At 45.3% G+C, this 25,577-nt stretch overlaps 2 protein-coding genes across 5 annotated transcripts in view; one reads left to right on the forward strand and one right to left on the reverse strand.

Annotated features, from left to right (window-relative positions):
* SLC37A2 (solute carrier family 37 member 2) overlaps positions 1-2,762 on the forward strand; it is a 34,649-nt gene extending 31,887 nt beyond the window's left edge. For all 3 annotated transcript variants that reach the window (XM_047753952.1, XM_047753954.1, XM_047753953.1), the window contains one exon: positions 1,477-2,762. Coding sequence is in view for 1 of the 3 variants with exons in the window: in XM_047753953.1 (XP_047609909.1) it covers positions 1,477-1,492 (16 nt within the window). In the remaining 2 variants the exon portion in view is untranslated. The remainder of the gene's footprint in view (positions 1-1,476) is intronic.
* TMEM218 (transmembrane protein 218) overlaps positions 1-25,577 on the reverse strand; it is a 31,400-nt gene that overhangs the window by 5,420 nt on the left and 403 nt on the right. Inside the window, exons 2-4 of one of the 2 annotated variants that reach the window (XR_007130950.1) lie at positions 13,914-14,092; positions 12,536-12,638; positions 9,011-9,208 (exon numbers count right to left, since the gene is read on the reverse strand). Coding sequence is in view for 1 of the 2 variants with exons in the window: in XM_047753955.1 (XP_047609911.1) it covers positions 9,074-9,208; positions 12,536-12,638; positions 13,914-14,023 (348 nt within the window). In the remaining variant the exon portion in view is untranslated. Of the gene's footprint in view, positions 1-1,763; positions 9,209-12,535; positions 12,639-13,913; positions 14,093-25,577 lie in introns of those variants that run through there. The other variant, XM_047753955.1, reaches the window with a different exon arrangement.

The following is a 25,577-nucleotide window of genomic DNA, read 5'->3' on the forward strand; positions in this document are numbered from 1 at the left end:
TCTGGCGCCTCTGCCTGGGGTGTGCAGAAAAAAGCAACTACCAAGCAAAGCCTCTGGAACAAAACCCCAAACTGGCCTGCTGCTCTTTGCCTGTTGCCCAGTGGTGGTGGGTGTGGAGGCTGCACGGACAGGCTTGCGGCCGAGGCAGAGGCTAGGAGCTGGGCTGCGCAGCTGGTGCTGAGGTTGGCAATGTTCTCTCAGGGCCTCTCTGGCTCTCCTTAGGAAGCTCTTGCTAATGAGGCGCTGCCAGAGCTGTGGACCTGGTCTGGCTGGTAAAACCACTGGGGTCATGGTAGCCAGCGCTCTATCTGGGAAGCACTTCCCTTAAAGGAAGGCATCATCTGGGCTCAGAGGGAGAAAAATGGAGGGCTGGAGCCATTCTGGAGTGTCCTGCCCTGTCCTAAGGAGGCAGAGGATGGTGGGGCGGGGAGGGGGGGTGTTGGCACCTGTGACTAGTGCTCCTTCCACCTGCCATCCTCAGGCCAGGCCCAAGGGGACATCAGGAGGGGGGAAGTGAAGCAGAAAAGGAAAAGAATGCATGTTGAGTAAGCGTCTGCTCTGAGCCTGAGTTGAGTCTGACTGTGGATACACCTGCTTACCTCTCAGCAGCCTTGAGAGGAAGGTGTTCTCACTTAGAGGTGAGAGAACAGAGGCTCAGAGCTCCCATAATACACCTTGGGCCTTCAGCTGGTCCCAGCAGAGCCTGAATTTGCCCCCGGATGTGAGAAGTTTGCTTTTCTCAGCACTGCTGCCATCCTGAGTCCTTCTCTGCAGAAGGCCTGTGTGTGGGGAGTGGAGTCACTTGCTGGGGCAGAGGGAGCACTGGGCTTGGAACCAGAAACGCTGGACAATCCTGACTTCTTTGCTCACCTGCATCTCTAACACCTTGGGCACCTTCCCTGAACCTCTGTGTCCTTATGTGTCAAAGGGGGAATGCTTATTTCTAAATCCCTGAGAAGGCTGACTTCAGGCTGCGGCAAGATGGGACATGTGATACTGCTCTGCCAAGTGTCAAACTCAGTACCAACATCGTAAAGGTTTTAACATGATTCTGGCTTGGTATTCCCTGCTGAACAGGTGACAGGGAGCCCTAGTTATACTGAACCGGGATGAAAGGCCATTATTATTAATTTTTGCCTTTTAGGGCCACACCTGCGGCAAGTGGAGGTTCCCTGGCTAGGGATCTAGTCAGAGCTGTAGCTGCTGGCCTATACCACAGCCACGACAACATGAGATCTGAGCTGCATCTGTGATCTACACCACAGCTCACGGCAATGCCTGATCTTTAACCCACAAGCAAAGCCAGGGATTGAACCAGCAACCTCATGGTTCCTAGTCGGATTCATTTCTGCTGTGCCATGATGGGAACTCCTGAAAGGCCATTATTAAGGGACCCTGGAACCCACCTTCCCAGTCCCCACCACTGGGGCCAGGGCTTGTTAACCATGTCTCACTGCTTCTCTCCTCCTTGTGCAGGTATAGAGAAATATGAGGCCCCGATCAGAACAGAAGCATGGAGGGCCCTTGCTGGCTCCCAAAGTGCAACCCCCGCAGATGGTTGAGGCCAAGCCTCTCGACCCAACAGCAGCCGGCCCTGCCCACAGGGCTGCCAAGGGCTAAGAGACTCCACGGGAAGGGGACCAACCGCCACGCTGGAGGACACAGACCACTCAAGCGCCTTGTTGGAGGACGGAGGGAATGCAAAGTGCCCACCAAACTGAGAAGGCTTCTTGAGGCCGAAAAAAATGAAGCAGGCAGCTCTGTGCAATCAGTGGGTCAGTTTATTATAGGGTCACTTCCTCACAGGGTGGGATGGGGACAAGGATCGGGCGGACGATGCTCTGGGCACCATGCGCATGGTCCCAGGGGCCATTGGGGCGATTTTACAGTTAAGCTAGGCTAGGGAGGCAGGTGCTTAGAAGCAGGACATGCATTCCTGAGTTAGGATTTAAGATTGGGTAACCAGCCCCGTGGGTGCCGGGAATACGTCAGGGAAGGTTTCCATCATTGTTTGGGGACTAACAGAGCATAGAAGCTCCCCGGTCCTAATGATTATTCAACAATATCTATTAACCACAAAGTTTTGATGACAGAGAAGTGTTTTACCGCACACTAGAGTCCTGGGTAGGGGCCACAGAAGGAGAGGAGAAACCAGAGCCTAAGATGGTATCGGTTATGTTGACAGCGAGATAGGCCTGAGCTCTGGAGGCGGCAAGCGGAAGGGATAGGGTTCAGGGCTGAGTGGTGTCTCCTCTGTGGTATAACAAGGATGTGCTCAGAGTCTTGCTTGTTCAGCTCCCAAGACAGAAGGAGAAGGTTCGGCCAGGCCAAGGCCTAGAAAAAGTGTGTCTCTCCTTCTCGTGTTAAATTTGAACCTCCGTAATCAGCTGTACCCAGAAGTGGGTCTTTGAGAGCCAGCCAGCCTCTCCTTGTCCCTGGTCCACAAACCAGTGTTCTCCGTGTGTTTCCCCACGTCGGCACCTCTCCCCCTACCCTCCATTTGATCCTGCTTCTAACTGCTGACCCATTTTGAGAGCATTATTGCTGTATCTTTTGGGGCCAGGACTAGAGAGAGAGGCAAAGGGGGCGTCACTCCTGGGCTTGGGCCTGTGCGGCCCCTGAGAGTGAGGCCACCTTGCCTGGCTCTTGTCCCAGCCCTCTGTGTCTCCAGGGAAGATGGCCTGTCGGGCAGTGCTGTGGGGGAAGGGGGCAGGAAATGACCAAAAGTACCGGTGTGTGTATTAAATATTTTGGTAATGAAATGCCAGTGGCTCTCGGGTGTTCACTGTTTGCCGGCTCTGCCCTAGGATGGAGTAGACAGTGGACACAGAAAAAGGGCTGACAGCCTAAGCGCAGCCTAAGCGCAGGTGACAATACTAACCAGGATAGAGGGTGCAGCTGTTCCGTATGCAGGTCTTGGCTCTCTGCAGCCAGCCTCCTCTCCTCCTGTTCCTGATGTGCTTGTTCTGGCTGCCCCAAATCCATGGATTTACCAGCCTAGCTCTTGGCATTTCTGGCCGCCTCAAAGGCAGCAGCATCAATACAGATGTCTTTTGCCAGAGGTGTCTGTGCTCATCCTTGTCAAGTCTTATGTGGGCTGTTGGAGCTGCTTCCCAGGACCACAAAGGTGGAGAGTTGGGGCTGCTTGCAATTGGCGGGGACCAGAGGAGGTGGTCATGACAACACTGATGACCCGTGGGTGAGCCTGTGTGGGCCAGTGCAATGGCTGGATACAGATCCCACCACAATGAAACAGACTGTATAGATGCCGGTGGTGACAGTCTCAAAAGTGCCTGAGACCCACTCTGGCTTTGAAAGCAGGAGCCAGTTGAGATGTCTAATCCCTCAGGCCTCCAGGGCAGAGCTGCAGTGGATGGCCAGGTGTTCAGGTTCAGGAAAGCATCTTTCAAGACTAGGTCTACCTGACAGCATCACTCAGGGAGGCCACTAGATGGCGCCATCATCCCATGCTAGAGGCGGTGGCCTGGGCTCCCTTTCTGCTTCCAGTGGGTAGAGAGACTCCCTCACCTGCCCACTTTCAGGGGCAGGGTAGGGGGGTGCTGTTCTTTCCTGGGCACCCATTCTGGAGGCCTCCTTGTCCCCAGCCTCACCATGGACTGGCTTTGAGCCTCTTCCTCCTGAGAAAGGAGTAATGGCGGTCCCTACCTCAGAGGATCCCTGTCAGGGGAGACTTGTCAGTGTTAAACACCCTCCCTACCCTCAGGGCTTTGTCTAGTTAGAGGATAAGACAGGGAGAGGGAGATGTTCAAACCAATACAAGGAAAACAAAAACAAAAACAAAAACAAAAAACAAACACCGAGGAGGGTGACTCAGGTTGAGAGAATTTGTCCCTGAAGGGACAGGGCTGGCAGGAAGGCAGTCCCCATGGCAACAGAGGAATGACTGTGACCGCCCTGAAGGAAGAATGAACATGATTTGGGTGTTGGGTCTGGTAAGGCAGTGAGGGGACGTGGACCAGGGAGTTAAAATGAACACGGTATCAAGCCCCTAACACATCAGGCACAGGGACTAGATGAACAAAGGTGCAGGTCCTGGCTCTCTGCGGCTGGCCTCTTCTCCCCTGTGTTCCTGATGGGCTTATTCTGCACACCCTGGATGAACCAGACATTTGCTTGTGCCAGTGGTTCAGCGTGGCGCTAGGGAGATGCAAAGGGCATGGCGGGAGCTTGGGGCCCAGCCTCAGAAACGAGGGCTGGGGCAGTAGGTGGGTGTTTGGGGGCTTGGCCCTGAGGTCTGCCCTTGCAGATCTGCCCACCTGTCTCCCAGGCCCAGGGTACCTGTGTAGCTTTGGGCATCGACTGTCCCTGGAGGCCTAGGACCCGCCTCTTCTCTGGGCCTCAGCACTCACTCGGGGCTAATGCAGGAGCATTACGTTAATTAGTTATTCATTTAATTTAACTTCACATTTGTTCTCAATTAAGCTTAAAGTGTTCTTCCTTATAGATGTTACAATAGCACTTGTAATTAAAAAGCAATAACTCTTTGCATTTCTCCTTTAGAGATCCACTGGGAGGCTGGGCTGCTGAGGGGGGTGGCGGTGGAATGGGAAGATGTAAAGAAAAGAAAGGGAGAACAGTTCTCGGTAGGTCTGAACACGCTGAGGCTGCCACAAAGACCCAGTTGGGGGGAAGGAAACAACATATCTTGGGTGTCGGGTGGGCACCCTGAGAACTGGAGAGTAGTGCTGGTGGCTCGGGGCAGGCCTTGTCTAAAAAGGCGCAGGGTACAGAAGAGGGAGAGTAGAAGGAGGCAGTCCCTATAGGTGGAAGATGGGGCCACATATTTGGTGGGAGGCAGGATATTGTCCCTCCTCCAGAGAGGTCCATGTCCTAATGCCCAGAACCAGTGGCTATGGCATCCTGCATGGCAAACGAGACTTTGCAATGTGCTTAAGGACCATGAGATGGGGAGCTAATCTGGGATGGTCAGAGTGGGCCCAGAGTAATCAACAGGGTCCTTAAATACTCAAAGAAGGAGGTAAAAGTGTCAAATGTCAGGTTAGAAGATGCTGGCTTTGAAGAGGGAGGAAGGGCCAAGGAAATACAGGTGGCTCTGGAGGCTGCAAAGCCACAGAAACAGGATTCTCCCCTCAAGCCTCCCAAATGTTGAGTTTAGCTTCATGAAACCTCTTTCAGATTTCTGACCTCCAGAACTGTAAGATAATAAATTTACATTGTTCTAAACGACTGAGGTTGTAGTAATTTGTCACAGGATACTATTAAATATTCCCAGTGTAAAATGGGGGCTATACCAATTTGAAGACAGCAAAACCAAAAAAATCCTCAAAGATTTAAAAAACAAGTGGTGAAGGTGGCCATGGAGCAGCCGGGGACCCCATAAATGCCACATGTGTAAGTCCCCTGACTTCTCTGAAGGCAGGACTTGGGCTAAACACACATCCTTGACAATATCCAATGTGTGTGTGGAAAACCGGAAAAATGAACTATCTCCTTTTTTCTGTGGTGCTGGGTCCTGATTTCGGTCCCTGCTGTCACTTTTTTAGTCCCAGGAACTGAGGCAGGAGGGTATATTGGGTGGGGGCGGGGGGTGGGGAAGGAGTGGGGGGTTACAAACACTTTTTTTGCTTGAGTAAACAGCCACCACTGTGCTCTGCTAGAGACAGAGATCAAGAAACCAACACGCATTCTTGGCTTGTGGCTTTGACTCTTCCACCCACACCTCTGCAAACCAACCCAAGTATTAACCTCTCGGATAGACAGTGCTGAAGAGAGAGATTGCTGCCTGCATCCTTGACACTCAGCCCACGAGCTCCCTCGCTGAGGATCTCTAATCGAGGGGGGAGCCGAAGTCTCACCATGCGGAGACCCCCAAACCAGAGCTGACCAGTGAGGCTGTCCCCGAGGTCCCATGTGGCTTCTAACTGCTTTGCCCTAGATTCCTGGCCCATTTGGATTTTCCACTAGACTCAACAGCCTCTGCTCAGTATTTCCTTGGTCCCTCCTTTTCCTTTGTTTTCAGCTTACAAAGCAACAGGGTATGAGGCAGTGAGGCACTTAGGCTACCTGCCTTCCTGAGCTGAGTGACCTCAAGCAAACCACCACACCCCTCTGTGCCCACTCCCCATTTGTGAAATGGGGGTATTAACAGCATTTATGTCACACGGTTGCTACGAGGATTATCTAATACAAAGTCCTTAGAAAAATGTCTAACCTGTTTGCTAAATATAATAAAAATTGTGATTTCAGCATGTAAAGAATAGGATATTCTGAAGTATTGGGATGGAAATAGAGACTAAAGATTGAACTCCATGGACTATAAAATGCCCTCCAACCCTGAGCTTTTATGCTCCTGAGAGGATAATCAGCATTTCCTCAGATTCTTTTCTATGCAATTCCCATTCCCCGCTCTGGAACCTTGCTCCTATGTAATAAAGCCAAATACTTAAAGGTTTAAGCCAAGAAGTTATGATAAAATGTTATCTGTACTATAAATGTTAATTAGGAATTCTTTCATGAAACTTTTGTCTTTTTTTGGATATGGGTCAGGGGAATGGTGGGTGCAAATAGCTAAGAAATAGTATTACCCAATGTAAAACTAAGGAGTTGTTTGAAAGCCAAAACTGCTCTTTAAACTACCTGAGAAATGAGGTGACAAGATCCCATTGTCAAGTTTGAGCCCCACTACCTAACTAGCTGTGAAACTTTTTAAATCTCTTTATCTCTCTGCCTGTTTCTCATCTACGAAATAATTGCAGCAGGTTTCTTTACACACAAATAAAAATCAGAGCAAAATAAAACTGCTTCAACTGCAGCAGCAGCAGCAAGAGACACAGTTGATAGAAAAGTTTATGTCTTAGAGAACAGAACAAGAAATGGATTAGGTTAGAATTAAAAACATTTTCATCCCAGGATGGAGTGAGGGAGACAGCCTAGGAGCCTCAGAGCCTCCTTCTTGGGGTGATTTACAGCACCAGGACGAGGCTTCACATCCAGAGTAAACACAGTAAACGCGGAATGAATGGTAAGCCTGCTCTATGCAGCGTGGAGGACGGGCAGTGCATTCCCTAGTAACTGAACATTGTACAAAAACTTTGGAGAATTTTTAGATGTCTGATATCGTGCATCAGTAAAGAACGTTAGCTTTACTTCTATTTTATAAGTGAGAGCTAGAAGGAACTTGTTAAAAAAGAACCTAACGTTGTTTGGCTGGCCCGAGGGCCTTCTAAAATGCAGCACAGCGCCACCTAGCGGATCAGACGAATGTCTCCGTGGTGGGGGTGGCGCCTTGCTGATTTGGTTTTTGTCAGGATACAATTTTAAGAGGCAATGAAATTACCTGTTTTCTTTCTTTCGTTCGTTCTTTTTTTTTTTTAAGGGCAGCATATGGAAGGTCTCAGGCTAGGTGTTGAATTGGAACTACAGCTGCCGACCTATACCACAGCTCACCGCAGTGCCAGATCCTTAACCCACTGAGTAAGGCCTGGGATCAAACATGCATCCTCATGGATGCTAGTCAGATTCGCTTCCACTGAGCCATGACAGGAACTCCTACCTGTCTTCTTATATGGAGGCCCAGATTTACTCTCCCTTCCCCTGTGGGATCACTACATCTCTTTGCCACAGGATCCCTTCTGGGGAGCACAACTAGCTCTAGGGGCATTGATCAAAGACCAATGAATGGAAACTGAGACGATCTATTTGTATTTAAGCTCTACCTCCAGGAAGGCCATGAACAAAAGGGTGCCAATATTATCTATTGATTATCAGGGTGCCCCATGCAGAACTCAGTAAAATTAACTTTGTGCCCTCCCAGCCTTTTATTCTTATCCCAACTCTGTGGGTTTGCTTTTTCTTCCCCCAGGGTTGGACATGACTGTTTTGAGTATGAAGGTAGAAATTGATCTAGTATTCAGTTCACCACTGCTGGTAGTTACAGGAGCTACAGAAGGCAGGCCGAGCTAAAATACACTTTGTACAAAGTATGTTTTTGCCCTTAACATGGAAGTCCGTCATCTACATCTGTGTAAAAAACAACAACAACCAACCAAACAAACAAACCTAGACTAGTGTACTACGGGCACATAGCATGTACTCAAAGTTCTCTTTCCAATTGTTTTCTGGTTCTTAATTTTAAGCCAGAATCTCCTTTTTCAAATAGCTCTAGGGAGCCACAATGAGATTTCCAAAGTGGAAGCAGCCGAGAGCCCCTCTGTTTAATGACAGATTTCACTTGGTCTGGGGCTTAGGTATAAAGTTATGCCTAATCCCGGGAATATACATTCTTCACTGGCTTTGGAGAAAGAGCTACAACGATGAAAGAGATGACAATAACCCAGAATGGACTGTTATGGTAACTAAATAAGGCAACAAAGGTCACTCAATCCTAGGAAAAAAAGAATCCAGAGAGACAGAGCGGTAGGACAGACAAGAGACGTTTCCATACCCTGCTTCTAATCCCCAAGTAAACTCGAAATGCTAAATTCAGAAAGCTGTGGCCAGGAGTCTGAGGTGAAAAGCAGTCCTTCGGCCACTGTTGATGGCTTTCCTGGAACAGTGGGAGGTGACACATGGCCTTTGCAGAGCCCTGAGGCATGGTCTGCACAGAAAGCTCCATATCCAGCACCTGGATGCGTTCCCAGGTCATCCCTTTAAAATGAACTTTTCAACTTTGAATGTCTTTCTTTTCCAAGTGATCTTGACCTTGTAACTAAGAATTTTACATATTATCAAAAAGGACCAGGTTCTTCTATTGAACAGCAGAAACCAAAGTGCTCCTTTTCCCAAAATCCACATGCTGATGGCCTGATTGAAATCTAAGCAGATCACTGTTGCCATTTCCCTCTCAAAAGAGATGGAAAACCTGAAGTGCAGGTGTTAAGAAGACAGCAATTATCTCTCCTAGGATCCCAGGGACAATTCTGCAACCCTGTTTCTGGAAGCCGGGACTCAAGGGGTTTGTCTGAGTGATGAATAGATGTTCCTCTGATCTTAAGCATGAATGCTGTCAAGACAATGCTCCGAACAGTACCTTTCTGCTCACTGATGACATCAAAGCGACGGGAGGAAAGGTCTTGGTCTTCTTGAGTGTTGCTCAGTAGGACCGAAGTGGTTTGGCATAGACTGGCTCCAGGATGTGATGGACTAGAACCAAGAAGAGGCTCCCCAGGAAGATGGCAGTGAGGAAAGCCAGCAGGACATAGCGGCCAATGAAAAAGGTATCAACGATCTGGAGAGGGAAACATCAAAAATGAAATTATGATCACTTCTGCGCCCTGGCCATGGCTCATTTGGAACTTTGATGAATGGGCAGTCCATGTTTGTAACTTCCAGTGACATCCTGACCCAAGTCTACTCTGTAAATGGATAGGAAAGAACCATTTTCTCATGGTTCTGAGCTGGAAGTACAGGGAACAAATGGCTTGATGTAGGAGGTTCATAAATACTCTGAAGACCCTGGACGAGTTCTTTTATGTTCTGAAATCAGTTATCTGAAAGAGTCCATGAGAAGCTTGCTTGCTTGGTCCTGGGAAGGCTCATTTGGTTGTTGTTAACTTTTCATTAGGGAGAATTTTAAACACACAAAAAAGCAATAGTATAATAACCCCACATACCCAAGACCCTTTGTCATCACCAACCCATGGTCAATTCAGGAGGGGTCATTTTCAAAATGAAAAGGTGACTCTAAAACTTTCATCAGAAGAGTTCTGAACCCTGACATTTGTAAACCAGCATTTTAAGGGTTGGAGCCACTTACATGAGATGCCGAAACACTGAGAGGATGGTAACTTGCCCCAATTCATTCAGTTGGATGCCTGACAACCCAGCCTCATACTTGAACCCCCAAGCTTTTGGCCTTTGCTGACAGAAACCTATAATTGGTATTGGCTCTACCCACTTGCCTGCTGTTCACTGCCAGACCTCTATTTTCCAGAGATCCCAATGGTACTGCTTATTAAGTTTGGGCAGGAAAAAGCCACTGAATCTATAGACTTAATGGAGTGTCAGCCCAAACCAAGGGACAGGGGACTCCAAAATTTCCAGCACCTAAAGAGAACCCCAAATACCTGAAGGGTGACTGTGGCTAACAGAATAGGGGCCCTAAAATGTCCACATCCTAATCTCTAGAAACTGTGAATATGTTAAGTTACATGACAGAGAATTAAGTTTGTAGACGGAATTAAGGTTGCTAATCAGCTGACTTTGAAATAGGGAGCTTGGCCTGAATTGTCCATTATAGGCGGCTCAATGTAACTGCAAGGGTCTTTAAAACTGGTAGGGGAAGACAAGAGAGAGGGTCAGAGAAAGAGAAGCGAGGGTGGAGGCAGAGTCAGAGAGACATTGTTTTTCTGGCTCTGAAGGAGGAGCAAGGGGGGCAACAGCTAAGGGTGGTCTCTGCCGTTGGAAAGGGCAAGGAAACAGATTCTTCCCCAGAAATCTGGAAAGGAAGACAGCCCTGCCAACCCCTTGGTTTTAGCCAAGGGAGGCTGATTTTGGACTTTTAACCTTTGGAACTTTAAGATAGTAAATTTGCGTTATCGCCTAATATGGTGGCAATTTGTTACAGCAGCAGTGGGTAACTAATACAGTGTTGATGCACAAAGCACCTGTCAAGGTCAAGCTCTGCTGTGACTACTGAGATCCAAAGACACAAAGAAGGAAAGGGCTGCTCCAGAGATTAACCCAGCAGCCAGCTTACAGCAAAGGTCAGTTTGATGAAACAGCTTTGACATAACTTTGACCTTGGTTCCAGTACTGAACAAGTCTCTCGCGGGCTACATGTTTGCTTGTTCGACACGGTTCACTTTTTAATTAGCCAATTAGCAGGGCTTGGGTGCAGAAGGCACAGGCCATGTTTTATTGATACAGTATCGAGCCGGGCTGCTGCAGGGGCTGATGCTCAGAACCTGAAAATGAGAACTCCAGTCCTGCTGGCCCTGCTGACGAACATATTTTGCTCAAAACCCATTCTGCTCTCCTGGGTCTGAAACTCATGACAGAGGAAAGAGGGACTGATTTCAAAACAGTGTTTGCTCTGTGCCCTTCTTCCAATATTCACATCCGCAGCAGTCTAGAAATATGCAGCCTTCATCCCTTTCCCCCATAATACAGGAAAACTGGGGTGGGAGTCTACACTCTAGCTTGCTCACCACACACACACACACACACGGTTCTGATGCAGTCAGAGTGGTTTTCAAATGCTGACCCAAAACACTGGCATTTATGGAGATAATTCCTTGATTTTTTTTTTGTGGTATTATTTCCCTTGGAATTTTCAGAACAAATTTCCTCCCTCTGCCATGGTCAGTCCTCGATAGACATGAAAATGTGTGCCAATTTTAGTTCAGAAGTTGCATAATTTTGTGTACTGTTGTCTAGTGTCGAAATAGCCACCTGTACTCTCTGTTGAGTCCCCAGTAACGAAGGCTTTGAAGACAGACCTCAGCTTGAATCTCTGCTCTGCCTCTTCTTACACACGTATGACCTTGGGCAAGTTACCTTAATCTCTTCCAGCCTCCAGGTCCTTACCAATGAAACTGGGATACAAAGAGTACCTAGTTTAAACTACTTAGGGTGGTCTTGAGGTATAAATGAGAGCATGTAAATAACCTGCTTAGCACAGGACCTGGCCAACAGTGATGTCTTAAAAATGTTAGCTATCATCACCATTGCAACTTAAAAAATTTAAACCAGAGGAAAGAAGCTGCCAGAAGGAGTAATGGGAAAATGGAAGTCAATACCATTATCAAGATTGTAGGTAAAGCCAGAGCCCCAGTCAGGAAGGAACCAGAATGGGTGGGGTCCACAAGAGAGATGATGAACATCCATTTAGACAGGTAAGTGCTAAGAGATGTGGTTCTGGAAATGAGGACCAAAGGAATCCCGAAAGACCGTTAGTATTAAAAGCATCTATCTCTCCAACTTCTGCTTTCTATAGACATGTAGTTCTTTTCTCACTGCCCTTCTCTATGGAAAGTACTGCCTCCATTACAGGTGGAAAACTTCAAACATGTGGAGATAAAAAAGCATGTCGTTTAGCATCTGAGAGCACTACGTAAATGTTGGCCCAGGACCTGTGTTTCTGAGCCAAGGCTACCAGGGGTGGGACCCTCTCACTCAGGACAGGCTCTTCCTGGCCATCTGCTGTCTCTGGGCCCACGGCCTGAGGTGGCTTCTGGGCACAGTTCTCGTTCCACCTGATGCAAACTGGAGATGAGACCAAATCAGGGAAATAGCTGCCCAGTGGTGTTGCAAGTGGGCATCAAAAGAAGATTCTTTTCCTGGGGGCGGTGGGAAGGGGGTGTAAAGCTCCCTCTGAGCTCCCCCATTCTGGATTCAACTATACAATTCTTTTTAAAAAAAAATTGTTAAAAAATGTTTTTTATTGAAATATAGTTGATTTGCAATGTTATGTTAACTCGTGCTATAATTCTTCAATTCTTCTAACACATTTCAGCCCTTCTGGCATCAGGGACCACGAGGTGCAGGACAGGGGTCTAGACCAACAGAAAGAACGGTCATAACTCAGGTGGCAAAACAAAACCCATGGTTTTACCTTCACTTCAGCCTCAGGGGTTGGGAGTTCACTGGCTCGGGGGAAGAGCAACAGAATTGCTGTGATGATCAGAGCACCGAGGAACACGAAAATAATGGAGAACCTGCAGCCAGAAGACAGAGAGTTAAAAGTACTGTTTAGTTCCCCCTCTAATCAGTTATGCTGGAACTGGCTCTTCCCTGAGGCCAATATTCTGTTTCAGTCCATCATCTGAGTCTGGTGTGCTGCCCACCCTGCTGAGGGAATTTAGAAATGCTTTCCCCTTCATCTCAAGGCCTTCTTCCCAGACAGGTACCAGCAGGATGTGTTCTTGTTTATTCCTGGTAATTCCAAACTCCTAAGGATGGGAATTGGTAGTTTTTATTTTTGCCATGCCTCTGCACTGTCATAATCAGGAAAAATCAAAGAAGCCCCTCTACCACCCCTACTACCGTGTTTTAAAGCAGAATATTACTATTTTTTGACTGCATCCATGGCATGTGAAAGTTCCAAGGCCTGTGCAACAGCAGCAACCCAAGGTACAACAGTGACAACACTGGATCCTCAACTCACTGAGCTGCCAGGGAACTCCTAAACCAGATTTTTTTTTTTTTTTTGGTCTTTTAGGGCTGCACCTGCGGCATATGGAGGTTCCCAGGCTAGAGGTCAAATCGGAGCTGTAGCCTCTAACCTATGTCACAGCCACAGCAAAGCAGGATCCAAGCCACTCTCCAACCTACACCACAGGTCGAGGCAACGCTGGATCCTTAACCCACTGAGCAAGGCCAGGGATCAAACTTGCGTTCTCATGGATACTAGTCAGATTCGTTTTTGCTGAGCCACGATGGGAACTCCAGAATATTTAGTAAATTATTTAACTTGCTGTTTCATACCTACACTATCTGACTACAGATTACAATTCTATGATGTCTTTAGAGTCAGTTTCTGGTCAGATTCTTTCTCAAGTCAGCACCAGAGAGAGAGCCCAAGTCACTCACGACTCAGCATCTTCCTGGGCTTCCTGGGCATGAGTTAACACAACATTGCAAATCAACTATATTTCAAGGGACCAAGCCCCTTCCGTAAATCTCAACAATTAAGAGACACACACATGTACAACCCCCAAAAACCCAACAGGCAGTGAAAGCTGATTCTCTCCATGTCTCCTGTGTCCCCATCTCTTCTGAGAGCTGACCGATGCCACCTCCCTTCTCCACCCACCTCTGCTTCCGAGCAAAATAATGCAGTCAGTGCTTATGATAAGAGGTGAAAATGCAACTCATTTAAACTGCCGGTAATTACAACAGGGAGCTTTCTGAACTCTCAGTATTTCAGAGTGTCAGCAATTTCGCTTCTAATGGCTTTTAGCCCGGACTCCTGGGTGGACTGCAGGCCTTACCGAGCTACACCGGAGGCTCTGGACAGCAGCACACACAGTAGCAGCACCGACACCCAGAGCAGGGCCAGGATGAACACGCCAGCCCCCACGCCGAGCACCGTGCCAGCCATGCTGTGGAGGCGGATGACGAGCTGTCTCTGGGGCTCGGGTAACTGGGCTCCTGTGCCCTCCTGGGTTTCCTGGGGTGTTCAGACAAACACAGAAAACCCAAGTTATTCTGGGGAATTTCTGATGATTGGTGTTGTAGGAGGATCATCAGTATAGGTAAGTTTCTGGGAAAGTCCCTCAATAGGAATTAGACGTTTAGAACCCAAACCTTGCTTTTTGGTGAGGACTGAGAAGGTGCTTTCTGTTCCGTGTGGGTCATTTCAAATTTGGTATCTGAGTTCTAGTCTGTCTTTCCATAGCCCACCAGCTGGACTCACCCTATTTGATACAAGACCTTCCCTGAGGGCTGTAAAGACACCAGGACCCAAGAGCTCCAGGGCCCATGAGAAGTGGAAGCTCTCGGGTTGTCTGGTGTAAGCGGTGACTTATTAATCAGACAGAAACGTCCCACACCTTTGTTGACTTTTTATATACAAAAAGAAGCAATCTCCTGGGAGTTCCCACTGTGGCTCAGTGGGTTAAGAACCCGACTAGTATCCCTGAGGTTGCAGGTTTGATCCCTTGCCTCACTTAGTGGGTTAAAGCTCTGGTGTTGCTGTGAGCTGCGGGGTAGGTCGCAGATGTTCAGATCCTATGCTGCTCTGGCTGTGGTGTGGGCCGGCAGCTGCAGCTCCAATTTGACCTCTAGCCTGGGCACCTCCATATGCTGTGGGTGCGGCCCCAAAAAAAGAGAAACAGAAGAAGCAGCAGCAAACTCCTAAGTCCATGGAGAAGAAGAGGAGCCATCACTCCCCCCCACTCCTTTTAGGGTGGCATGTGCAGCGTATGGAAGTTTCCAGGCTAGGGGTCGAATGTGAGCTGCAGCTCCCAGCCTACACCACAGCCACAGAAATGCAGGATCTGTGCTGCACCCGCTACCTATACCACAGCTCACAGCAATGCAGAACCCCTCACCCACTGAGCAAGGCCAGAGATTGAACCTGCATCCTCATGGATACCAGTCTGGTTCATTACTGCTGAGCCACAACAGGAACTCCCCATCAATATTTTTAAACATCCACCTGTGCTAAATATCTTACAAATATATCTCATTAGATCCCGGCAATAAGTTTCTGAGGCGGGAATTATACTTGCAGAAGAGGTAACTGAGGGGCAAATGTGATGGGATAGCATTAATAAAGCAGGTGGCTTACAACAAAAGGAAGTCATTCTCTTCCAGTTCTGGAGGCCAGAGGTCTGAAATTAAGGTGTCAGCCAGGCCACACTTTTTCCAAAGGCTCTAAGGAACAGTCCTTGTCTCTTCTAGGTCCTGGTGGCTCCAGGTGCTCCCTGGCTTGTTGGCTGCATGACTGCAGTCTCTGCCTCTGACTTCATATGGCTTAACCTCTGTGTCTGTCTTCTCCCGTTCTGTCCCTTATGAGGACACTTGTCACTGGATTTAGTTTCACCCAGTCTGTCGTGATCTCATCTCAAGATCCTTAATCATAACTGCAAAGACCCTTTTTCCAAATAAGGTCACATTCCCAGGTTCCAGGGGTTAGGATGTGGACGTATCCTTTTGGGGGCCACATTCAACCTGCTCCAGGGTAACACTGTAGGGTACCTCCCCCAATTTTCCCTTTCAGTATGAGGCAAGTCTCAAGGAGACAAATTCCTCCTCAGGTTGATGGTTTTCTTTTCCCTAATGGCTTAAATATGACAAAAATGATCACCAACAAGTTAACCATAATCCTAACTCCAAGCATGAATTGCTAAAAAAAAAAAAAAACCGGAACAACAAAACCCCACATTTATTCAATCAATATTTATTTTGTGCCTACCATGCAGAGCATTATGGTACAAGATGGGACACAAAGGTAAATAAGACATTTCTTCTTTTTCTTTTTTTTGGCTGTGCCTGTGGCACACAGAAGTTCTCAGGCCAGGGATTGAACCTGTACCACAGCTATAACCAGAGCCACAGTAGTGACAACACTGGATCCTGAACCTTCTGAGCCACCAGGGAACTCCAACACATTTTCTCTGACAGAAGCTTAAGACCTATTGGAGGACATTGCTGTGTAGACAGCTCTTCATTCTGATAAGCACAAAAAACAGAGTGCAATGGGAATTGAAATGTGAGAAGAGCTTTATGAGGTGATTTCGCACGGGCCCATTTGTATGAGAACCAGTGTGGCTGGGACTCAGAGCAAGGGAAGGGGGGTCAGACAGGAGGGGCAGCAGGAGGCTCCCCCTTGCTCTTTTCCCCTCACTGGAGCACACCAGTGTTGTCAGTAACTCGACATGTCAAGGGTTCTCCCACCTCTGGGTCCCTGAACCTGCTGTCTCCATGGCCTGGAATTAACCCTTGGTCCCAAACAAGCCATCTACCATTTGCAGGACTGACTTCTCCCATGCTTCTGATCCAGCTTTAAACACAGCCTCCTCAGAGAGGTCTTCCCTGACTGGCTCAGCTAAAGGAGTCCGCGTTCACTCGACTTCCTTCACAGCACACTTCACAAACCGTGTTCACATTTTGATTTACTGCTCACAGGTTTACTTTCTGTCTCTTCAGCTAGAAGAGCAAATGCCACGAGGGCAGAGCCTTTTTATCTTGCTCACTACAGCCTCTGCAGTTCTTTCCACAGAGATGACAAGCATTAGATATCTGTTGAATGAATACATGAACCAGTGCTAATAAAGGCCAGTGAAGGAGTGATGGGATTGTATCTAATTTAGAGAAAGACGACTGTAGCTTCTGGTCAATATGCTGGACAGGGCTGACCAGGGAAGTATCTCGCACAACAGCAAACACATAGAAATGTTTAATAAAATACAACAAAAAGAATGTGATACACAGCGGAGCTTGAAAGCAATAAAGGGAAATCCTTAAGTGCTATAAACAAAATGTAACTCAAAGCCTGAAGAAGCAGGAGCTGAGCCCAAAGGTCTCCAGGGGTTCTGAAACCAGGTACAAACCTTAGGAGTGATCCCTTCCTGGACAAGTGATGTCTCAGACCCATGACAAAGAGGAACTGAACTGAGAACAAGGCATAAAGATGGGCTGAAAGGGCCGTCTTTGTAATAAGGACTAGAAAAATTTGCTGCCTACGTGGTTGGAAGAAAGGGGTCAAGTGGGTGAGGCTATGGGCGAAAGAATAGCCCATAAGAAATCTGCACCCAATCCTACATCACATGCAGGAGAGGGTTTGAATCATACCACCAAAGTGGTATGGGAACCCCAAGTAGTAAGATTAACATGGAAACTAGACTAGTATTTCCCGTTTTAGCTCAGAGGGTTAAGAACCCAACTAGTATCCATGAGGATGCAGATTCAACCACTAGCCTCACTCAGCAGGTTAAGGATCTGGTGTTGTCATGAGCTGTGGTGTAGGTCACAGATGTGGCTCAGATCCCGAGTTGCTGTGGCTGTGGTGCAGGCCAGCAGCTGTAGCTCCAATTGGATCCCTAGCCTGGGAACTTCCATATGCTGCAGGTGTGGCACTAAGAAGCAAAACAGAAACAAAAACAAAAACCCTAGACTAAAAGTGAGAAGCCCATAGGATCGCAGCAGACACATACACAAACCTCTCTGGAGGGGTCAGCACACCAAGCGCCCACCAGAATAAGTGTAAAACAATGAACTTTTCAGACATACAAAGAGTGGAAGGGAGTTCACCCCTCATAGATATACTTCACCAAAAAGGAAAATGAACCAAGAAAGAAGGTGTGAGATATAAGGAGGAAGAGTAAGAAAAATATTAGGAAACACTGACAGTAAAGACTTGTATAATGATAATAAGGACTAATTTTTTGATGAGTTAAAAACAAGGAAGATCTAAAATATTTGTCAACAGTTAAATGGAAGATGAGAAAGGGCATCTCAAAGTTAAATCATTCCATGGTTATTTATTTTGCCCTGAGGAGGTGAGATTTAATGATTTTAACTATAGGTTTTGTTAAGCTAAATATACATATTAAAAAGCACATAGGTAAACACCAAGTAAAAGAAATAGGACAAATAACTTGCACACCAGTAGACTGAAGAGAAGAGGAGTTCCCTCTGTGGCACAGTGGGTTAATGATCCAGCTTGTTTCTGTGGCAGTGCTGGTTTGACCCCTGGCCAGGCTCAGTGGGTTAAGGATCAGGTTGCAGCTGTGGCTCGGATTTGATCCCTGGTCCGGGAATTTCCATATGCCATACGTGTGGCCAATAAAGAAAAAATAAATAAAGGAAGGACAAACGCAGAAGGCAGAAGCAGAAAGAAACATAGGAAAAAACAAAATAAGACTGAAAAAATAACCCCAAATATAACAGTAATCATAGCAAATGTAAGCAGATTTACTTAACTATTAAAAAAGACCTTATATTGGATTTAAAAAAAAATAGTTCTATACAAAAGCTTGCACAGAAAGCATAATGAGAGAAAGGCTGAAAATAAAGAGACTGAAAAAGACATACAAAGTGAATACTAAGAAAACAAGAAGGGGAAGTGGAGAAAGGGGGAATTGTTCAAAGGATACAGAAGTTTTAGTTTTGCAAGATAAAGGAGTTCTAGAGATCTGTTGCAAAATGATGCGAATATACTTAACACCACTGGAAAGGCACACTTAAAAATGGTTAAGATAATAATTTTATATATTTGGTTTTTAGCACAATTAAAGAAAACAAACAAAGCAAAACAAAGTAAAATAGTCTGGTAAAGCACTATTAGTATCAAGCAGACTAAAATGTAAAGCTTTGAAAAATATTAATAACGACATTCACAACAGGAATAATTTAACAAAAAGATACAACTCAAAACAAATGAACCTAAAACAAAGCTTCAAAATATATAAAGCCAAAATTGATAGAATCACCACAATAAATTAAAAAACCCACAAATTTTGTTTGAGATTTTAATATACCTCTCTCAGAAATTGATAGATCAAAGAGCTAAAAAAAAACACTTGATAAAGAGTATACACAAATGGCCAATAAATAGGTGAAAAGGTGCTCAACTTCATTACTTATCAGGAGATTGGAAATGAAAACCAAAATGCAGTACCTCTAGACACCTACTAAAATGGCTAAAATGAAAATGTCAGACAATACCAAATATTGACAAAGATGTGGAGTAACTGGAACTCTCATATCCTGCTGGTGTGAGTGTAAGCTGTTACTACTGCTTTGGAGACTATTTGGCAATAGCTAATAAAGACAAATATACATAAACCCTAGACCCAGTTCTTCTTCTCCTGGGTGTGTTCCCAATGGACATGCACACATAAGTTCACTAAAAGATGTCTATGAAAGCTCACTGCTGACCCATTTGAAATAGCTAAACAGGAGTTCCCGTCGTGGCGCAGTGGTTAACGAATCCGACTAGGAACCATGAGGTTGCAGGTTCGGTCCCTGCCCTTGCTCAGTGGGTTAATGATCCGGCGTTGCCTTGAGCTGTGGTGTAGGTTGCAGACAAGGCTCAGATCCTGCGTTGCTGTGGCTCTGGTGTAGGCCGGTGGCTACAGCTCTGATTGGACCCCTAGCCTGGGAACCTCCATATGCCGCGGGAGCCGCCCAAGAAATAGCAAAAAGACAAAAAAAAAAAAAAAAGAAATAGCTAAACATGGAAACAACCTAAATATCCATCAGTTGAATAGACAGCATGTGGTATTATACATACAATCTACTCATTTATACAACGGAATAGAAAGCAGCAAGAACCAACAAACTACAGTTATACCCAGCAATGTGAATGAATTTTGCAAATACTGAGCATAAAAAGCTAAAGGCAGGAGTTCCCGTCGTGGCGCAGTGGTTAACGAATCCGACTAGGAACCATGAGGTTGCGGGTTCGGTCCCTGCCCTTGCTCAGTGGGTTAACGATCCGGCGTTGCCGTGAGCTGTGGTGGAGGTTGCAGACTCGGCTTGGATCCCGCGTTGCTGTGGCTCTGGTGCAGGCCGGTGGCTACAGCTTCGATTTGACCCCTAGCCTGGGAACCTCCATATGCCTCGGAAGCGGCCCAAAGAAATACCAAAAAGACAAAAAAAAAAAAAGCTAAAGGCAAAAGAGTTCATACTGCATAATTCCACGTATATAATATTCAAAAAACAGGTCAAGCTAATTTGGGGGTTGGGAGTCAGGAGTGTGGTTACCTTGTAGGAAGTAGTGACTGGCAGGGGCATGAAGGGGGTTCTGGGGTTGCTTATGAAATTTTGTTTCTTCATCTGACTGTTGGTTACATGGCTTTGTTAATTCAGTTAAATTGTATTTAGTTGTATACTTCTGATTTGCATATTTTTCTGTATGTGTTAAACTTTTTTTTTTCCCAAAAAAGTTTACTTCAAATAAAGTCTAAAGAGACATCAACCAAATGTAATAATATGGGTCTTGGGTGGGTCCTGATTCAAACAAACCACTATACAAAATCTTTTATGAGATGACTGGGGAAATCTGAACACTATCTGGATATCTGATGATATTAGAGAAATGCTAGTTCTTTCGCAGGGCAGTGGCTTTAGGATCTGGCGTTGTCACTGCAGCATTTCCGGTTGCTGCTGTGGTACAGGTTCAATCCCTGCCCTGGGAACTTCCATATGCCGCAGACATGGCCAAAAAAATAGAGAATTGCTATTTAAGTGAAAAATATTTTTTTTTAAAAATGTGATGGTATTTTGGTTATATTGCTAAAAGATTATTTCTGATACACAGATATATCACACATACACACAACGCAGACAACAGAAAATGATGTCTAGGAGCTTTATAATTATCCAGGGGAGAGGAGAAGAAGGGGGCTAATAGGAAACAAGATGGGTCATGAGCTAATTGTTGAAGCTGGATGGTTATTATGCGAATGTTTGGTGGTGACTATATGAATGTTTGGCATATTAAATAACATGTATATTTAATTATATACATATATTTTTTTCAAGGCCTGAATAGAAAAATAACCCATGTTCCTGGATGGATGGGATGGTTCAATATTGAAAGACCTCAGTTTTCCTTAATCTATCAGTTCAATGCATTCTAACCAAAATCTCAAAGTTATTTTTTGTAGAACTTGAAAACTGATCCTAAATTCACATGGGAAAGCAAAAAGCCCAAGAATAGCGAAAACAATTTTGAGAACTAGGATGGAAACTTGCCTTTCATGTTGCCAACTGCCGCAAGACACATTATAAAACCAAGGTAATTAAAACAGTGTGACAGTGGCATAAAGACACATGGGCCAGTGGAATAAAATAGAGAGCCCAGAAACAGATCCATGCATTTATGAGAACTTCACACAGGACAGAGTTGGCTTTATGTTTCAGTGGGTAAAGGATGTCGCCAAGGATGTCAGGACAAATGATTAGCCAATCAGAAAATAATAAAACCAGATCTCTATGTCATACACAGAAGCCAATTTTAAGTGGAAAGTAATTCATAATAAAACAGCATATGTTTAAATATACAAATGTTCAGTCTGGGTACACTAGAATACATAATGAAGCACGGCACTCAGATGCTCGCACCTAAACTTAGAATCACCATGAACGCCAAAGCTACAAGTGCAGGCTGATTGCAGGTGTGTTGTACAGCAACTCAAATACCACGAGCTGGGCTGCCTTCAGTTATGTGGTTTTCTAGGGTGATGAACAACGCTTGTTAAAGTTCCAAACCACAAATAAGTATAATTTCCCCTTGATTTACATTAGAGTTGCATTCCTGGAAGTTCTACTATATTAAACTGTGCCAAAAATTACATTACGTTTATGTGAAAGATGGAGTGAGGTTCTAGGCTCCTATTATAAATGAGTATCCTGTGAGACATGCAAAAGTTGTGCATGATGAAGGATAATTCCTCACTGTGAGGGGCTGTCCACTGCACTGCAGGGCATCCAGGAGCCCCTGCCCTGCTTTGTAAGCCCCAGCAGTGCCTCCAAAATCACAATAATAACCAAAGATGCCCCCACGAATTCCCAAATGACCAAAGGGGCAGTACCATCCCCTTAAAGGACCAGTGTCCTAGAAAACCTGGCACAAGGAGACATGTACAAGGACGTTCATAACAGCAAGACATTGAAAAAACCAAACAAACCCTAAATGTCCATCAGTAAGGGAATGGGTATTATATGCTCATCATGAACACTTAAAAGGAATGAACTTGATCTAGCTATACTTATACGAATGTATCTCAAAATCAATACTGAGTCTAAAAGCAAAGTTGCAAAATGAAGCCCACAGTACTATATCACTTGTACTTTTAAAACTAAAAAAATACCTAAGCAGTAATATATACATTGTTTTTGAGGCTGACATATACAGTAAACATATAAAAACATGGGCATAGCAGTTCCCGTCATGGCTCAGTGGAAACAAATCTGATGAGTAACCATGAGGACAAAGGTGCGATCCCTGGCCTCACACAACGGGCTAAAGATCCGGCGTTCCCGTGAGTTTTGGTGTAGGTCACACACACAGCTTGGACCTGGCATTGCTGTGGCTGTAGCGTAGGCTGGCGGCTATAGCTCCAATTTGACCCCTAGCCTGGGAACCTCCACGTGCCTCGGGTGCGGCCCTAAAAGAAAAACAACAACAACAAAACATGGGCATAAATGATACTACAATTTTGGAAGTGTCTCTGGGGCAGGAGGAAGAGAGGGAGAAAGGGAGGAAGGAGAATGGGGTCAGGAAAGAGAACAAACGGATCTGAACTAAATCTGTGATGTTGTATTTCTTTAAAATAAACTTAAGGGAGTTCCTGCTATGGCACAGTGGGTTAAGGATCCTGTGTTGTCTCTGCAGTGGCATGGTTCAATCCCCAACCAGGCGCAGTGGGTTAAGGATCCAGCATTAACACAGCTGCAGCTGGTATTCGATTCCTGGCCTGGGAAATTTCATATGCTGCAGGTGTGGCAAAAAAAAAAAAAGTTGTTTCATAAAAAAATTAAGCAGATGTGCCAAAATGTTAGTGTGTTAATTTATTATAATATCCAATGTAATATTCACTATTTCTGAAATTTTTGAGATAATTTTTAAAAAGATAATTGGTAGCAGGGGGTACATGAATTGAGATCAGAGGTTGTGGTGACCAATTAGGAGACTCTTGGCAATTTTCTAGATAAGAAATGATGACGGTCTGAGCTTCATTTACCTATGGAAGTGGAAAGCCACTTAGGAAAGTGGCATTAGAGATGACTCAGGCTTCCTGCTTGGTTGACTGAGCTGATGGTACTGCCCTAATTATGATAATGAGGTAAGTTTAATTGCTGCTGTTTTGGATATGACACAAATTACCTCTAAGACTTGGACCAACTCTAAGACCTAGAATACAGGGCAAATGGTAGTTGAAGCTGGCATCATCAGAAACATTGCCCTTCAGTCCTCCATAGATACTTAAAAAGTTCATGATACACTGGGTTCCATATAAGGTATGGCTTTAAAGTAATGAGATGAATATCCCTAAGCTCTTATAAGGATGAATTTCATCACTTTACAACTAACCAAACTATACATTTTCATGCTGAGCGTGGAAGGGAAATGCTGGATATAGTACAGAGAGCTGTGGTGTTGAAGGAGTGAACATCCAGTCACTTTATCTTGTTAATTCAGTGTGGGAATAATACTTGTGATTATTTCCTTTTTCATGGCCACACCCATGGCAGGTGGAAGTTTCCAGGCCAGGGGTCAATCCCATGCCATAAGGAGCCACGGCGCTAGATCCTCAACCCACTGTGCCACAAAGCAATTCCTATATCCCTTATTGGAATGACTAAATTAGTAAGATTTGATAAAAAAGTAAAAACAACATTTTTATTTAACATCTAGGGCTTTTTCAAAACTTTTCTGAGAAGTGAGGGTCTAGTGAACCTGGTAGAGTAAGTCCATTTACCTAAAGTCTGAGGCATTTAAAACTGCAGGTAGGCTGAACTTGGAATAAAATTATCTGTCTAAATTTGAATACCCTGTTTAGCAGCTGACAATGAGAGGAAACGTAGGGCCAATTTTTTCCCCTCCATACTCTGCTTTGAGGTCTTTCTTTAGAAAGGGTTTGTCCAGAACTTTTTAGAGGTACTTGTGGTGCATTTTTCATCTATTTAATGGTTTGTTCTACCTACCCTTTCACTCAGCTCTCAGAGAAAACTGATATATTAAGGCACTGACCCCTTGTATATGTAGCCTATTGGATTAAAAATACACTGCCCATCAGTGGATCACGTGTGAGAACAGTAACAGGCATTAACCAGCTGACTTACTGTCCAGTACAAATGTGGATTCCTTGGAGGGTAACATGGCCCTAGCACTGCTGGTGGGAGATGGATATCTCACCCATCTCCTGATTTTCACTTTCAAGCCCTTGAAACAGCAGAAAACAATGGGTTACAAAGTGTTGGTGAGAGTGTGGAGAAAAGGGAACTCTCATACACTGTTGGTGGGCATGTAAATTGTTGCAGCCACTATGGGCAAGTATGGAGATTCTTCAAAAGATTAAGAATACATGGAGTTTCTGTCGTGGCTCAGTGGTTAACGAATCCAACTAGTATCCATGAGGATCGAGGGTTAGATCCCTGGCCTTGCTCAGTCAGTGGGTTAAGGATCTGGTGTTGCCATGAGCTGTGTGTGGTATAGGTCGCAGACTCGGCTCGGATACGGAGTTGCTGTGGCTGTAGCGTACGCAGGCAGCTACAGCTCTGATTGGATCCCTAGCCTGTGAACCTCTGTCTGCCCTGGGTGTGGCCCTAAAGACAAAAAAAACCTAAAAAACAAACAAAAAAAGATTTAAGATTCAGCTATCCCACTCCTGGGTATTTATCCAAAGAACATAAAAACACTAATTTAAAAAGATATATGCAACCCTATGTTCATCACAGCATTACTGACAATATCCAAGATATGGAAACAACCCAAATGCCCATCAACAGATTATAGATAAAGAAGTTAGGTGTCTATATACAATGGAATACTAAGCCATTAAAAAGAGACAGAATCCTGCCATGCCAACACGGATGGATCTTGAAGGTATTATGTTGTCAAATTAAGTCAGATGGAGAAAGACAAATACCGTGTGGTGTCTTCTGGTGGTGAATACACTGTAGAGCATACACAAGTAGAAATACAACATTGTACACATGAAACACAGTATTATAAACCAATGCTACCTCAATAAAAAACAAATCTAAAAAAAATTAAAAAGAAAATAGGGGGTTACAAGAGTGAACTTCTCTTCTAGGGGATTCCTTTTCGTTTTCCTTTATAGCTGTTTCCTACCTTCAAAAATACCTGGGGTGGGGGTGGGGAATACTCTCGCACCCTTTTTTTTAACTTTAAACACTTCAATACGGTTTGAATTTTAAAATATTTGAATAATGCCTCTACCTTTGCAGTTAAACAAAATGCAAGTCTGGGAAAAATCAATTGTCAGGCTACCAAAACGCCATTGATGTGGCATCATCTCTTAACACGCTGATCCCCCAGCCCTGTCGCTGATTCAAACGGGCGGCAAGAAAAAAGTGCCCCCGTCTCATCTTCAGAATGGTCGCCCAGCTACCTCCCAGCAGTTGGGAGAGAGATTAAGACTTAGGTCACAAGGTATTTCGAATCAGGTACTGCC

Source organism: Phacochoerus africanus, chromosome 11, assembly GCF_016906955.1.
Source record: "Phacochoerus africanus isolate WHEZ1 chromosome 11, ROS_Pafr_v1, whole genome shotgun sequence".
NCBI classification, from domain to species: domain Eukaryota; kingdom Metazoa; phylum Chordata; class Mammalia; order Artiodactyla; family Suidae; genus Phacochoerus; species Phacochoerus africanus.